The sequence below is a fragment of the Triturus cristatus genome, chromosome 9 (genome assembly GCF_964204655.1).
Source record: "Triturus cristatus chromosome 9, aTriCri1.1, whole genome shotgun sequence".
Classification (NCBI taxonomy): Eukaryota; Metazoa; Chordata; class Amphibia; order Caudata; family Salamandridae; genus Triturus; species Triturus cristatus.
In genome coordinates this window covers 642,603,415-642,620,681 of record NC_140592.1, presented here as the reverse complement: position 1 = coordinate 642,620,681, position 17,267 = coordinate 642,603,415, and the positions used below count along the sequence as shown (strand labels likewise).

At 40.4% G+C, this 17,267-nt stretch overlaps 1 protein-coding gene across 1 annotated transcript in view; it reads left to right on the top strand.

Annotated features, from left to right (window-relative positions):
• The window catches only part of LOC146798423 (mucin-17-like), a 512,003-nt gene that overhangs the window by 284,564 nt on the left and 210,172 nt on the right, over positions 1 to 17,267 (top strand). Inside the window, exons 8-9 of the mRNA XM_085627967.1 lie at positions 316 to 464; positions 14,807 to 14,872. Of these exons, the coding sequence (XP_085484093.1) occupies positions 316 to 464; positions 14,807 to 14,872 (215 nt within the window). The remainder of the gene's footprint in view (positions 1 to 315; positions 465 to 14,806; positions 14,873 to 17,267) is intronic.

The following is a 17,267-nucleotide window of genomic DNA, read 5'->3' as shown; positions in this document are numbered from 1 at the left end:
AAGTTAGATTGGATCACGAAAAAGTACAGAAATGTTGCATTAGTTTGTTGTGAAAGTGCAGGAATGTAGGATTAGGTTGTCCAGAAACTTCAAGAATGTTGGATTGATTAATCTGGAAAGTACACAGATCTTGGATTACAATATCAAAAAAGTAACAGAATGTTGCACTTATAGAGCAATAATGAGTCATATTAAATTCCTAAAACTCAGAGTGGTACATATGCGTGACTTGCTATGACCAGCATCAAATAACAGAGTCGGGGCAGATACTCCAATGTCTAACTTGCATTAATGCATTTCTTCATTTTCTTTCAGCAATGGCAGCATTGTGGTAAATCACAGCGTGATAGTTGCATTGAATTATTCATTGGACCTCACACAAGCTTATGATGACACCTTGAACCTGCTGCAGAAGGCCATAGACAATGCTCCCCAGTTTCAGGAACCCTGCAATACATTCAGAAGTAAGTGTTAGCAGTAAAATTATTCTACACAGAGCAGAGTTTCTTCTCGTTAGATTGATCTTCATGTTAAACTACTCCTCTCTTAAATGTAATAGATTTTATTGCTGTTACGGCAACTTTTGCTGTTGTGAACTTTGGATCGACCGAACAAGTACATTTTCAACTCTACCTGTATGTACTTTGGGTTGGTGGTGGTGGGGAAGGAGTTCTTGAAATTCATTATTACTGCCAGTCTTCTAAATACTGCTGAAAAATAAGGAAGGAAGCGTTGTGGCTCTGTGTATGAATGAACTAGTGGAACCTTTTTCCTCTTGCACAGAAAGTGACCGCAGGGAAAGGGTCATGAACGGGACTTAATAACAAACCCTCAAGGGGCATAATATAATCCCCTGTCTCCCGTGAGGTGCAGGAGCAACCCTCGCTCCATCAAGGCTATGTATATTTGCTGCTATTCTACGTGACGTTGTTGAAAATCTAAAAATTGTTCCACTCTCTTTCTCTCGCAGGGATTGCAGTAGTACTAGTGCTTTGGAAACTTCAAGTGTTTGCACACTCTTTCAGGAGCGGCCCATGCATGTAAGAGCGGTGGGTTGGTGGGGCCGGGCTAGGGGGGAATTCAACGATGACCACGATGGAAAATTAAATAATAATTAATTTTCCATCGTCAACGTCTGTCAAGATCCCCACCCGGCCCCACTGCTCTTACCTGCACGGGCTGCGGCTGTCCTCTTTATTGCTCGCAGGGCACATATACTTCAGAAAGTGTTTCAACTACAACCAAATATTGATTCTGTTTCTGATAAGTCAGTTTTGAGGCAATGATGAGGGAAAGATGACTGTGTGCAATGGGGTAACAGAAAGATGGGGCCCCACTGCTTAAAGTGTTGAGGCGCTCCTAAAACTCCTGTATCTCACAGAAATGTATAGGCCTTAGGTTTGAATGGGGACTGCCTGAAGAGTAGGGGCTCCCTGTGCCAGGGGGGGCTGCAGGGGTCTGTGTTGCACCCGGCCTGTTGGAGGGCAATATGGGCTCCTGATAGACTCTGTAGAACTATGACGTAACTGTTAGAATGGAGTGAAGTGAATGCAAGTTTAGAATGTTGAGTCCATGGTTCCACGCAGATGAATTAAGATATTCTTAGACTAAACTCTGTGTGTGGTGTAGTTATTAGTAGATCCCCACTCTGGGGAGGATGCTATAACTGGCGACAAGATAGACGATAAGTAACCTGAAGAACAACAGTGTGCTCCCTGAGAGTCTGTCGTGGCTGAGAGTCTGTCGTGGCCCAGCAAATTGCTTTTGCATGCTACGTGTGCCTCCGTTGAAGTGCAGAATCGACGCTTGCCATTTGTGGAGTTGAAGCCAACTCCATCCTGTGTAAAGCATTTGAAGATAACGGGAAGTTTCACTTTAGAAATGTACACATCGTTGGCCAAAAACCTGCTGAGAAAGGCCATAATGAGAGGTTCAGCGCTGCCACGCAACTTAAAACTATGCATCAAACGGGGTGATAACACTAGAGGGTGATACAACCATGTTTTAAAAGAGCAGCAAATAGAGACAGGCAATTGCAAGATAATGCTGCAATCAGAAGCGCTGCAAGGTAGAGATCAACCAGGTGTCAGACAGCACAAAGAGACGCCTCAAAACACAGCTATTCAGATAAAAGAAATGGTCTTCTGCTTACCAGAGTGCAGAGAGTCATCATACCACAGCGCCGGGGGAAGTGGCCCAAGAAGTACTCATGGTTGTGCTTACTAAGCCATCCATATTCAAAATGGGTCACCACCACAGCTGCTGAGTGGCGCTCAGAACAACTCCACAGGTCTGCGAAGACCAGAAAGCCGAGAGCAGTGATTGGAAGACTAAAGATTACTTTTCCAAAGGAAAACAAGAAAGTTGCCATGTTTCCTATAATTATCAAAGATCACCTAGAGGCCAGCACCTCACATGGACTTTGAGATGGTTTGCATAAACAAGATAACTAAGCTGCTTCAAAAAGAACACTACTTCCTGCACCAGTAAGTTCCACCAATGGTTATAATGCCACCTCCTTCCTGAAACCACTGTTGTAGCTTTACAAGGCCCATCAAAAATCACTGTCAGGCTTTCTATGTATTTTGTTTAACCAATGATTCATGCCACTCTCTTGGTCCTCCGATGGATCTTTCTTAGTGCCGAGAGGGGTTGGATAGAAAGGGTTTCAACAGTCGCCCAATGAGGGCCAGGAATTGGATAACTGAACTACAAACTAGAAATTAGGCTCATGTAGATTACCCTCAACACATTGCTATAAATATAGAAAATTAACATAGCAAACCCAAATCTCCTGGAGAAACGTAGGTGAGCCAAAATCATAGACACTAAGAGTTCAGTCAAAGCTATACAGAATAACAGCATTAGTATTTGATGTTCTGAGATCTCTTTATTATGATCTCCTCTAGTCATTAGAAGCCCCAAATTACGAATGCACACTCAATCAAAGACAAACAATCATGATAACTGAGTCACTAGGGTAAATTTAATTTAGTTTATCAAAATGTAGGTAAACAATTACATTAATAAATCAGGCTCTAGACAATTTGGTCAAATGCTAATAAGACATTTGAATAAAGATACCAAAGCTCAGAAGTTCAGGAAGGGCCATCAAGCATGTCAGTTCAAGCAATCTACTAAGAAGAAAGAGACCCATCAGTGCACACAGCGCATGCATCAGTTCCTAAAGGAAGCCAGGTGAGTCCTCCTCGGGCATATCAAGATTGCCAAGGAAAATTCTGCAAAGAATCCATCACCATTAAGAGCACTAACTCCAGTCAGTCAGCGAGGAAAAAGCAATAGCCCTCACTTTCCTTTAAATCAGGCAATAGATTATTCTTGAAGTTCCGGAGGTGAAACCTCCTGGAGTCACTTCATCCGATCAGACCACTCAGTCATTTGGTAAGCTCATATAAGAAGAACGTCAGGCAACATAAAGAAGACAAAAAATGCGGAGAAAATAGGTGGGACTATTACGCAGTCCTTAAGGAATTCAATACATGAAACGTTAGAACCATGCTCCTTTACAAAGAACAAGTGAGAGAGTTCAAGAGGACAGTTTCCCAAGCAGCTGGTTAGGCTTGTATCAAATTGTAGAAAAATATCCTCTGCAGTACATGAGAACTCAGGAAATAAAACACTGTTTTATACTATTTAGTTATATTGAGGAATTCTCTCACGAGCAATAGATTCAATGAGTCAAGAAACTTCACATGTGCAGTTTGGCCTACCTCAAATGGTGCTGATATAACATGAAACATGTAGAAATATTAAGATGCCATGATTTTAGCATGACTTTGATGCACTTGGAATGGTTCAGCATGATTACAAATAATGCATGTCAATATGACAGACTTCTGCTCTTCGTATGCACTAATGTGTAAATATATTCTAAAATACATTTTTGGTAGTTCATTATTGGTACATAGCATCACTACATATACAAAATGTAATCTGTGAAAGTTTCAAGGATGCATCATTAATTAGGAATGTGTGACACTTATTTTTGTTTTGGCATTTCGGTGCACACATTTACACATGAAAAGTTCATTTAGAAATAATGCATCATCATATGCAGGTTAAATCTTGAGGATTATTTAGTTCTTTTTAGTTAAATACACATATGAACGATAAAAGAATATGAATAGAGATAAACTCCATAACATGAGTGTTCAGCATTCACACATTTCTAGTACGTTAATGAAAATAGTGCTTTGTCCATTAAAAAGTCACAATCAAAAATATTTATATAAATATCATCTAAGCTACACTTTTTCTGAATGCTTTTATGATACAGTAACTAAAAATATCTTATTGTATCATGTTCATGAACGTGTAGCTGGTGCACGTCTCTCAGAATTTGTCATTGTTGAGTTTTTAATGCTATTAAAAGTCTGAATGTAATTTCCTCTCCAACACCACCATCACTATTAGATACTGCCAAAAAGCTGAATATTGGTGAAAGATGGACTGCTTAGATATAGACAGTTGATGATTTAATTAATGCACTTGAAGAAGCAGATAACAATAAGAAGCGACCTGGTGAAAGTGTATAAGAAGTCATATAGAAAATGCAGCAAGTTGACAAAATCACATACCATCAAATCAAAGAAGCTTGAAATCTCAAATTTAATCCAATGCCAAATGTAGATTACGAAAGGTACATTTTCAGTCAAGAACAACAGAAAAATTGTGAAACCATTGACTACTTTGTTGAGACACTGGATGCGCTCATTAAACACTGTAAGTTCAATGAATTTAATGATGAAGACGCTATACGCCTCAGAGTTATTGACAGAAGCCTGTCAGATTCATTCAGACTACGAATGCTGAGACAAACACTTTGTCTGGAGTGAGCTCTCATCGCTGCCAGAACTAAAGCGCGTGCTGATTCACAAGCTGCTAACATGGAGGCCAGAGATGCCCAAAGTGAGTCAGTCATGAATGTGAAAAGTAAGCCAAAGCACAAGTCAGAGGGACACAGAGTGATGTTCCATGGAAGAAGAAGTTTTTCTTCAGGTGTGTATTTTTGTTTCCACATGTAGGTAAATGTCCCACCATTAGAAAGGTTTGCAAAGAAAGTGGGAAGTGGCACCATTTTGTAATGGTTTGCAGAGTGAAGAACAAAGAAAGTGCATCACAGCTTCAAGACAAAATGCCCACCCGAACGCTTCAGTAGTGACGTTTGACACATGCCCACAAGGCCAAGTGACCACACCAATTGAGGCAAATCAACACCAAACAAATATGATCTTTATCTAAATCATCGTCAAAAAGTTATTTAGTATCTACATCAAGTGAAAGTAAAGAAGATGGTTGTGATAATGTCGATGTTTACCTCAGAAAAATATGCTCATGTTGGACTGGCTGCTTGGGAACTAAACTAGAGTTCAAAGAAAAGTTAACATCGAAAAGCACCAAGGCAATCAAACATTGTCTGAAGATAACACTAAAGGTAAAAGGGTGGCTTTTGTTATCAACAGTGGTGTGTTGATAAACATAATGCCTGAGGAGAAATACAATGAACTATCTCCATTGCCACGACTTATGCCATCGAAAATTATAGTGTATACCAGGGCCGCATTGATGCCCTTAAAAGTCAAGGTTCATTGGAAGCAACGATGGCACACAAAATTCAAAAGTACAAGCACCAATTTGTGTACTTTAAGGTACAGAGTCAATTGCACAGCTGCTGACATGGGACTGATATCAGTAAACTATAATATGAATGCTCATCATGAAAATAGTAAGTCAGTTCCCTTCATTGTTTCATGGGTTAGGAAAACTCAAGACTATGAGTTTAATGAGAAGTTTAATGAGTCCTTTTCCTCAAAGACACATGCAAACTGCATTTCATTTACAGGAAGCTCTTGAACAAGAACTTGAATCTTTCCTCAAACATGAAATCATTGAACGTTCCACTGGTCCGATGCCCAGGAATTCTCCCATAGTGGTAGTGGCGAAAAATGGCAGTAAAGGAGCTGTACCATCTACGTTGACATGCGGCAGTTGAACAAGAACGACATCCAGTTCCGCACGTCGCTAACATGAAAACTTAATTGAATGGTGCAAACGTCTTCTCTCGCCTTGATTTTATTAAAGGATGTCATCAGTTGGAACTAGAAGAGAGTTGCGGGTACATTACAACTTTTCCTACACATATTAGTCTGTTCCGATACAAAAGACTAAGTTTCAGTATGTCATCAGCTGCAGAACCGTTTCAAGATGTCATTTGACATATCATACAGCCTGTCATGAATGCGTTTAATTATAGTGATAATCCCAGCCCCCTGATATACCTCTTTAAAAATATAGTTGCCCAAAGATTTTAATTTTTGATTTGTGTTTTTGGATCATTAGAGAAGTAATTTAGCTTGGATAGACATTGCTGATGCAGGACGATTTTGTTTTTTAATGGCAGATGTGTTGAAGTGATCTTTTAATATTTCAGAAACCATGAGACCTATATACTTTATTTTGGTGTCAAAACAGAGGTTTGAGGGTTCAAGTAGTCTTATACATAAAGAAAATAACTCTCAGAGCAACCCTTCCACCATTTTCTAAAATGGTGGCTACAATAGAAGAAGAAGAGACCTATATAGAAATTAAACAAATAGTAATGGTGTTTAATCCTTTTATGTATGCATCAAACAATGTTTATGATCTGAATATGAAAAAAAATAATGTTTATCACTCATGTTTTAGACACATTGTCATAGTTTACTTTATTTATTTGTTTCAACAATCACTAGTACATTTGCAGAATGATGAACATTTGAGAAGAGCACATCAACAGGGACATCTTTTTGTAGCGCAAGTTTTACAACAACATGCACATGCAAGTTCTGTGAGTAGAGGCTATAGAAATGTTGTAGGCTTTGGCACCCCATCAATAGCTTCCCAACCAAATTCACACAGATCTTTCTCTGCATATGCATGATACAAAACATTTACACATCTTCTAATTCAATAGAATACTCTTTTAATGTGTCCACACACGGAATCTGATGTCGGTGAAAGGTTAAGTAGAGGGATTGATCTCTTGAGCTCACTGTACCGAAGATTGTTAAATGTGTGACAGTCAGAACTCATTTTCCACAAACGCACAAGGTATTTTCTACATCTCTAAAGTCACATTCTCCTTCTGGCATAGCAAATCCTTTAGAAAATGTATTGGTTCAGCAGATAAAGTTCCAAGCTTTGTTCCAAGTTTTCTCATAGTGTCATCACCCGTAAGAATATGTGCCTTAAACACTAGGCATCTCTGGGTCAAGATTTTTGTACAGAACATGAAGCAGGATTAAGTGTATTTTCTCACCTGTTCCATAACATATTGATAACTCTGACAATCCTTGACTTATGAACATTGCAACAAATCTAAGTAGCAAAGTAATGATATCTGTGTCATTTGACAGTACAATGACTCGATTGAAACCATTTCAAACATTCCACATAACATGTGGCACAACACAAAGGTCAGCTTCCTCCAATTTGCTGCTAAGTTCTTGAACAATATGGCCCGTACTTTTTGAATATGTCTCTGCAGGCAGCAAATCCTCATTAACATTCATTCCACTTGCAATAATTGAAAATTCAGTGTTCACTGAATCATCAACAATGTTTTGGCAAGTTAACATCTCCAAGTTCATCTTATTCGATGTTGATGATCAGAATTTATCGAGTTGCACAGGTATAGATGTCGAATTTTTGATGCAGGCAATGTCAGTTGTTCCATTTGTAGACATCTGTCTAATTCTCTCACATTCTTTGACTGATAGTTCAAGATAACTGTCAAAGAAAATGTGCAGTTCTTTCAAGGTGCACACTGACTTTGATAACTGTAGAACAATATGAACGACCTCTCCAAAGTTTTACATGGATAAAACCTTGACCAGTCACAATTGTGCTATATAGTCCACAACAATAGCAGTTATCCTTGCGGACATCTGTTTGAATTGAAATTGTTCAGGTGAAAGTTTTTGTTAAAGCTCTTGTATGAGTTTGTGCTTCACTGGTTGGGTTGCAGAATCTCCATCAAATAATATGTTTGTTGGAAGAAGATCATGTGACAGAATGTCCTTGATAAATTCCCCCCTTCCTTTTGCTACATCCATCTCACTATGCGCTTGTAAAAGTTGTTTTTTGTAACCTGTTTTGTAGTGGCTGGTTGGGCATAACTCTTACTATGGCAATTAAAATGTGAACGTTTTGCTTTGGTGAATATGTTAGACAGCTTTTTCTCTTTCAATACAAATCTCTCCTGCTTCAGTTCTGCGTATAGTTTTGATCCATGTTCCAGGACACCTCGTAGACATGTCTTTATATCTTTGTGCACATATTGTTTGGTCTCGAAGTTGTGTAGTAGCACAAGCGCAATCATTTCAAAGGGGTTTCCTTGCTGCAGCATGAAATGAAGAAGGCTGTCAACATGTTTGTTAAAACGTTCCTCTCTCTTTCTTACAAGTTTGTGGTGAGGAACAGTTTCACGATGGCCCATTAAGTTTGAATTTCTCATCTCCTTGAAAACATTGCAAACAGAAAGGACTTCATGGTAAACAAGCTGCCATTGAGCAACATAATCGCTTTTATGCGTCTGACCAACAGTTCCCTGGGTGCTTTTCTGTTGTCTCTGGATCGTCTTTTCCAGTTTCATATCTGGAGCCACAACATTGAACCTTCCCTCTCTGTGTTTCACCACAAAATGTATTTGGATTATATTCTGTAGGGGTATGGTATTTCCACCTCTGCCTTTTTCACTCTTTCCAAATACCAGGAGCCATATCTCAGGTAGTTTATGCAATGGAATTCACAAAACACAGTAATCAGTGACTCCACTGTCTTCATGTGCAGCTTGTAATCACCTTCCTGATAAGCATGTACCAAGTTTTTCACTAGAGCTATCATGTGTAAAACATTTCCTCAGTACTTGCAAAGTTCAGATCTTCAGTCACATTCTTTGACAAACTCTACAAACTCAGTTTTCAGGTTTTCTGATTTTGAACTGAGTGTATTGAAAATTACTTGGCTGTGCATTTTGTATTTTGAATAGAGTGCACCCTGTGCCCTGTTCACTTCAGAGATAAGATATGCAAAATATAATTTGTCATTATTGTACCAGACACTCTACCAATGCAATTTTTCTATAGCCTTAGATATGATGATCATACCTTGTAAGCAATGAACATAATGAATTACACTCAATATTGCTTGGACAGTTTTGCTTCAAAAGATTTCAGCCTCAATAAGTACATTGTCTATGCCACATCCACAGAGGTAACTTCCTGCACACCGCAATACAACTTTTGTCCTTTGGAAAAAGCCCATCATTGGATAAAGATCATCAAATTCTATTGAATTGCTCATAAAAATGTCAGCTACAATATGGAAAAGACATTCATTGCGGAACATTGGCAGGATAGGATGGTGTTCAAGCTGAGCCATACATTTTGGACATTTTTTAGAGCTGTGTATACTGTTGCATAGTTTTTGGCTGGAGATAGTATTAGTGGTAAAAATCCAACCTTCTTCAGTGAGACGGTATTCTGGGAGATCACAGCATGAATTCCACCCCATGGAGGAACTGTCTTTTCTTCTTCCTTCAGTCCGCACCGAGTAAGTGGTATGATAAATTCAGTTAAATAAGCTTTGCGGACCACAGCATCAGGTAGAAGAAGATCTATGTCCTCAGCCACTTTGAATCTTTCTGGTAGACTGGGACGTGTTGATGGCTTGTAGTGATTTTGCACACGTTGGCAAGGCAGTTGGGTTCTCAGTTTGCAGCTTAATCTTTTATGCCTACAGCTGACACAGCTTGTTGTCCTGCAGCTACTTCATTGGTATAGTCTTGGAAAAAGCACCATGGCAGTATCATGTGTACTGGATGTTTCAGACAAAGACGAGCTAGCTTCAAAATCAAAATTATCAAGATTAGAAATTATAAATCCTTTCTTGGTAAAGTGACTTTGAAGTGGTGTGATGTCGGATTCACAAGATTTCACAGCATGAGCTGCTAGCAAGTTCCTGCTCCATACTATGTCATTATAACTTGTTGATACATCATTCCTATTCATTGAAGTGATTAGCTCTCTACTTTTGCACTTGTCATAGATTGCGTGGGCATTCATCATGTGTAGCGGCGTTTTCTCTTTGCGGTGATGTAATTGATAAAACATGATTTGGAAAAGGCCGTACATATGCACAGCATAAGCCCATTAGTTCATGGGACTGTCTTCCACTTCTTCACTTATATCTTCAAAGCTATCATCAATGTTGTCAGCTTCTGTTCCGAACTCAAGAACTTTAGTTTGTAACAGTTTTCCTTTGCTGATATTAAACAACTATGTAAAAAATGTTAAGACAACATCAGGCATTCTTGTTGACTCCCATGATTTGCGGAGCTCTGGGGCATCACAAAATGTGTCATTAAGTCCAAAATCTAAATCTTTCAGGACATTTCTTAAAATGGTTCCTGCTGATTTTACCACATACTGTGATCTTATTTTGGCAGCAAGAACTTCAAGAGTCAAATCAACTGAGAACACTATTAGTGTCTTCATTTTATTATGATAAATCACTACAGTTTCATCAGTGTTGCCCATTATTTCTCTAATCTCACAGAATGTGAACCCATAGTCAGCACTCAAGCGTGGCTTTAAAACTTCATTTGCTTTTTCCAAGAGTACAAATTCAACTGAAGGCTGGCAGTTACGTTCCTGCTGGGAGTTCATTGTACATTCATATTTTCGAATGTATGCGTGCATGCAGTTCTGCTGGGCATACAAATCTGCTACAAATACATTCACCTTGCTATTTAGATCAGCTACTCAGCTGAAAACTTCATCTTGGAAGAGACTAGCTACAGTTAAAAACATGTTGCCCTTTGAAACTCACATACTCTGTACTTTGTCCTTTCATCCATCCCTTTGAACCTTGTGCTGGCTAAACCACAGATAACACATTGAAGATACTCTGCTTTCTGATCAGTTGTTGGAGGTGGAGGAGCGGTAGCCATCAATCTTCTAAGTGGACGGGCATTGGGTTTGGTTGCTGTCTCTTTCTCAGAAGACTCTGATTCTTGTTGTGATTCACTGGTTTCCGCTATTTTTTTAACAAATGTTTTCCAGACTTTTTTCCATTGTATATGACCCATAGCACTTGTTGTTACAATGAAAAAATATTTGATCCTTTGAACTTTGTCTTGCCATATTACTGCAGCATCTCAACGTTTCTTCTGTCAAGCCCCAGTTGATGTTATTTTTAATTTCAGATTAGTTTGACATACAACACATTTTTCTTTGTTGAAGGTGTGCTCAGATTTTGTGGTTGGAAACACTCTGTCAGGAGTTAAAGATCATCTGCTACCACCTGCTTCACTTCTGTTTGCAAATTTGAATCAACGGAAAACCTGAAACAAAAACAATATTAAAATATTTTGCCAATAAGATGGCTATAACATATCACTATAGTGCCTCAATTTTGGGAAATCGCCAAAGGTTTGCTCTGAGGAGTTATTTTCTGTCTCTCTAAGACTTACCTATGTCTTGACACCAAAATGAAGTATATAGGTATAATGGTTCCTGAAATATCACATCATCACTGCAACACTTCCACCATTTTTTTAAATGATGTCCAGAAAAAGTTGGCTCAGATTAGCAATATATACTCAAGCTAAATTCACTTTAATGATACAAAAACAGAAATGAAAAATGAAAATCTCTGGACAACATTTTTTTACGGAGGTATGTCAAGGGGCCAGGACTATGATGACATATTAGTTTTCAGGACTACACAGAAGGAGTACGATAAAGCTCTCATGCAAGAGTGTTGTTTACTTGCAGATGCAGGTTTGACTTTAAATGCTAATAAAAGTGACTTCCATAAGACAAAGCTAAAATTCTTTGGCCATATATTTTCTGATAATGACATGACACCCAAACCAGCTATACTGCAAGCATTGTCAACTGCTAGTACCACACAGGATGTTTCCATGTTAAGTTCATTCCTTGGCAGGGTCAGATACTGCTCTAGATATATACAAGACTTTGTCACTTTAAGTGCTCCGTTGAGAGACTTAACGAAAAATAATGTTTCATTTCATTGGTCACATAAATGCAAGCAAAGCTTCAAGAGGTTCAAACAAGCTATTGAGAACGCAACTGAAATGGCATACTTTGATCCAAAGCTTTATACAAAGGTTGTTATTGACGCTAGCCCAGTCAGGTTAGGCACAATCCTTGCACAGCAGAGTGGGCCCCAAATGTTCAAAGACATATTGTAGCATATGCAAGCAGAAGTTTGTCCCAAACTAAACGTGCTTGTTCACAACCTGAGAAAGAAAGTTTAGCAGTGGTATGGGCCTGTGAACATTTCCACATATTCTTATATGGAAAGCTTTTCACACTTGTGACGAACCATCAAGCGTTGTTGACCATCTTTGGCAATCCAAAGGCCTAGAAACCTCCTTGCATTGAATGTTGGGGTCTGTGATTACCAAAATACAATTACATAATCATGCAGCGTCCAGGGACAGATCAAAACCCTGCCAACTACTTTTCACGAGTGCCTCTACAGTGGTGTGGTACTCCTTCCAAGATGGCTGAAGGCTACATAAATTTCATTTTGAAATCAAGCACGCCAGCTGCCATTTAGTTGGAACAAATTGTCACTACCACAAGTCAAAATAGTGACATGTTAAAATTGAAAGATATTATTACACATTAATTTTGGAACCAGCTTACTCGACCTCTTACCAGTGACAGTGAATACCAGAAGTTTAGAAATGTCAAAGATAAACTGTCTGGGTCGTGGGTCCCGTGCTCACTACGCCACAGGAGTCAAGCTATCCTGGCTGAAGAGGGGTGAAACCCCGAAACCGGTCCTAGGATGCTTGATTCCGGTCTAGGGAAGACATGGTTTGGCAGTTCGGGCTGGACTGTTTCCATGAGGCACAGGGTCAAGACTGATTTGCATATGGCCATGTCGGAACTGGGGTGGCGTGGTGAGCAAAATAACGATGGAGTAAACCCAGATCTGTGACTGGGGGTGAATGTTTTGCCAATGTGTAACATTCCGTCCATCATCTTGTGTGTTTTGCTGTTTGCCCTAAGTGGGAAGGGTATGCCCAGACGTGGGTCCCATGCTCACTATGCCACTGGAGTCAAGCTATCCTGGCTGAAGAGGGGTGAAACCCCGAAACCGGTCCTAGGATGCTTGATTCCAGTCCAGGGAAGACATGGCTTGGCAGTTCGGGCTGGACTGTTCCCATGAGGCACAGGGTCAAGACTGATTTGCATATGTCCATGCCTGAACTGGGGTGGCGTGGTGAGCAAAATAACGATGGATTAAACCCAGATCTGTGACTGGGGGTGAAAGTTTTGCCAATGTGCAACATTCCGTCAATCATCTTGTGTGTTTTGCTGATATATTTTTTAAAAACATATTATTTAACAGAAGGGGAGATGTAGTGTCATGTGAGTTAGCAATGACAGAACCCTTTTGGCTCCTGATGGACTCTGTAGAACTGTGACATAAGTGTTTAGAGCGGAGTTAAGCGAATGCAGGTTCAGAATGTTGAGTTTGCAGTTACATACAGACAAATAAAGACATGTTATACTAAGCTCTGTGTGTGGCGTAGCCATTAGCAGGTACCCAGGCTGTTGAGGATGCTACATCTGTGTTCTTGCTCAGTGTTACAGAGGCATGCACATGACATAAGCCCCTGGAGGGACAAGCTCAATTGTATGGAATATGAGATACAGAAGACATTTTGGTGTAGATTTACTGAGATTTTGAGCAAGAGTTGCATCACTTTCTCAGCACAGCTCCAACACAAAATCTACTTTGGGATTTTCAAAGTCACAATTTGCATTGCACTAGGCAGACAAAAGTGCGCCAGTGCAATGAGAGAACTGAACAGGGTCATATCTTTGTAAATATGCCATAGTTTAGCTTTTGTCCATTCGCACACTGCAACTCAGCAACTTGCCTTCCTGGGGCCTTAGTGTGTTCTCGAGTAGACATTGGGGAGGAATACAGGCCACACATGGATTTGCCTCGGGCCCCATCCCACATACTGCACTCCTGGGAAAAGGCCCTCACAGTCTTCTCAAGGCGGGCCCAGCATTCTAGCAGAGACTGTGCTTTCAGTAACAGTGCTGAGGTATCACACTCTTCCATTCAAATTCTCTCCTCAAGAGAAACAAATTGCTTTACCAATGGGAATACTACAATATCCATCAGACCTTAGCTCTTACACCACTGGAGGTAACTCCCTCTGGAAATGGTCAGTGAGTGTCTGTCCTGCTGTAGCAGAGAACGAAAAAAAACATACATCATGTGCTGAGCACGGATTAGGATGTGAAAAACAAGGAGACAAAATCATGGCTACCACTGCACCAAATAAATACCTTCAAATATACAAAGATATCATTTTGCACCTTTTGTACAAGAGTTTTGTTTAGGGTAACTGTGAACGACACACAGCTACTTCTGGAATGACATGTTACTGACTTTATTGAGAATTAGAGTTCCTTGGTTTTCCATCCATCGTCCTTCAGCATGGTCTAGGATCTTTCTGCTGTTATGCCAGATTTTGAGTGCTCCTGTTGTGAAGAAAGATATCTGTTCCTCTGAAGAAGACCCGAGCAGCATCCCACATCTGGGAAATGTTACAGTTTATGACAGGGCACACTAGCTTCAGTATGGAACACTACAGTGAAACAAATCTATTATATTTTGAAAATCACATTCATTTGCCATTTAAGCAAGAACACTGGTCACAGAGTATTTTCTCTCCCTTTTTATTCAGGTGGGATGTGTTTCAATTCCTCCTTCACGAAGATAACAAGCAGTGATGTACCAGTCAAATCTGGAGGTAAGGAACTCATTAAAAAAGTCTCTACCTTATTTGTTTAAAACAATATCTCATCCACGTGGGTGCTGTGTGTGCAGGGCTTTGGGCATACCCTATCTGATTGGCTGGCTTGGGATAAACTCAAGTACGCATGTCGGGTTGGACAGGTCTATTACAGTGTCCAGCCCGGCATGCACACTTCAACCCCTTGAACCTGTGCTGTGTTAGGCAGCCAGAGGGAAAGCGGCGCTGTCCCCTAGTCTCTTTCCGAGCGCTGGCTGCACCAGCTCCAACCAATCCTTGCGTGGCTCTCGTGCTGTTTATTACTATCAACCAGTGCTTAATTTGTAAAAGGATAAGTGCCGGGACTCTTGTCGGGAGGCCACTGCAGCTTGCACCTCACATAACCCATGCCAGCTGCCAATGATAGTACATACACAGCTACCAACCTTCACACTCCTACAAGTGTGACAAGTCAGACTATTCCAGTCCCCCAAAGCCAGAAGAAAGGCTTGGGAGGCAGGTATTAGTCATTGTTAATGTAAATTGAATAAATAAACCGCTGTTGCTCTGTTCATACCTAAATGAGCATGACAGCGCCACCATGTGGCAGACTGTCATAGCCCCGGTGCTGACAATAAGGTGCTGGTGCTGAGCACCAGAAAGCACCGGCTCAAATTAAGCACTGCTATAAACAGTATGGTAGCAATGCAAGGATTGACTGTGAGCTTCAGTCAAGGCAGTGTGTGCAGGGATGAGCATATTAAAGACCATGGCCAATCATTGTATGGTTTTATTTGAAGCCACAAAGTGATTGGTCATATTTCTGTCCTTTGCCTGTGAGGAAAGACTCTCACCTGAAGCTCCATCAGTCCATCTAGGAATGGATGAAGAACGGACATAAAGTCAGATACAGTACTGAGGGTGAGCATTTACATCTTGTTGTACCGTAATGCAGAAAGGTGTATGTGGCTTTCCATTCCCCCACTTTTACCATCCACCAGCCACCACTGGTGGCAGCTCAGAGGGTGCAGTGGGGCAATAGTCTTAGGCTCCTTAGCAGCAACCTCCTTCTGAGGTACAAAGGTGTGGAGTTAAGAATAATACCTATACTCTGACCTATATATAATTACCTTAAAGTCTGTCCTGTCGGCTTTACCACGGCTGTGAAAAAAGTAGCATAAAGGTTTGCTTTCTGTATCGAATGCATATAGGAAATAACAATTAAATGGGACACGCAGTTCGATGATTGAGTGTACTTTTCAAAAGTAACATAGTAGTACTTTCAAATGTAAAATTGTTACCCATGAAGTTCACTGAAAGCGCTTCTTTGAAAGAGGAAAAGTACACCAAACAGCCAATAGCATCAGGTGAATGAGAAACACGCCTCTTAATGGAGCCAAAACCCTGTGTCACGCCAGATCTGAAAATTAAAGATGTCAGTTAGCCAATTCTTAAAACATGTGTACCATTTTCATTGGAAAAAATTAAGCATCTAGGTGGCTGATATGGGATTATCAAGATAGTGAGGTTGCAGCCATAATGTGTTTTATCTGGAAAACAGAGGGGCAGATTTACAAGAAAGTGACGCATCTGTAAATTCTGACGCATCTGTTGGGGCAAAAGTCACACATTGCTGGAGCCATGTCGCAAGCACGACGCAACTCAAGCAATGCATTTTGAGGCCTATTCCCACTACACTGCGTCACTCTGGTTTTGACGCAGTTGCGTCCAAGAAGTGACGCAGTGAAATAGAAGTAACGCAGTGAAATCTTTTAAGAGGCTTTCTGTGTGGGAACACCCACCCTTCATACATTATACCTGACGCAGGTATAACGTAGCGCAGGGCTTCACAACATGAGGCATCTCCCTAGATGTGTCACGTTGTAAATTGGCTGCAATTTTTACACCGCCACTGCTCTACAAAAGTGTCGCAACTGCGGAGCAAAAGTGCCGCAAGGGGATTGTAAATCTGCTCCATAGTATTTAGAAAACAACCATGCTTGGCTGACAGTCATTGGAGCATTGACATGTTTTTACACTGCATGGGTGATATGATCAAACCATTGAGATCATAGCTGAGGTGAGTCACTACGTTTTGTGCATGCTTAAGCTTATCTAGTGTTTTGGCAGGAAGGCTATGGTAAACAGTATTGCTGTAGTCGATTCTCAAGATCACTAGCATAAGTATTGCATTCACTATATGGTCTATAACCATATATGGAGGGAGGACTTAAATTTCAGATTCTCTACTTCCGGGTGGCCATTGGCGGTCGCATTCTTGGGAAGGAGACGGTCTTCTCTCTTCCCTGAGCACCTCCCTGTTGGTATTTAATCCAGGGATGGTGCTGATATGCAGCTAACAGTTACATGCAGGCTAACTCTGCTTTTAGTCTTACTCGTTTTAACTCTGAAG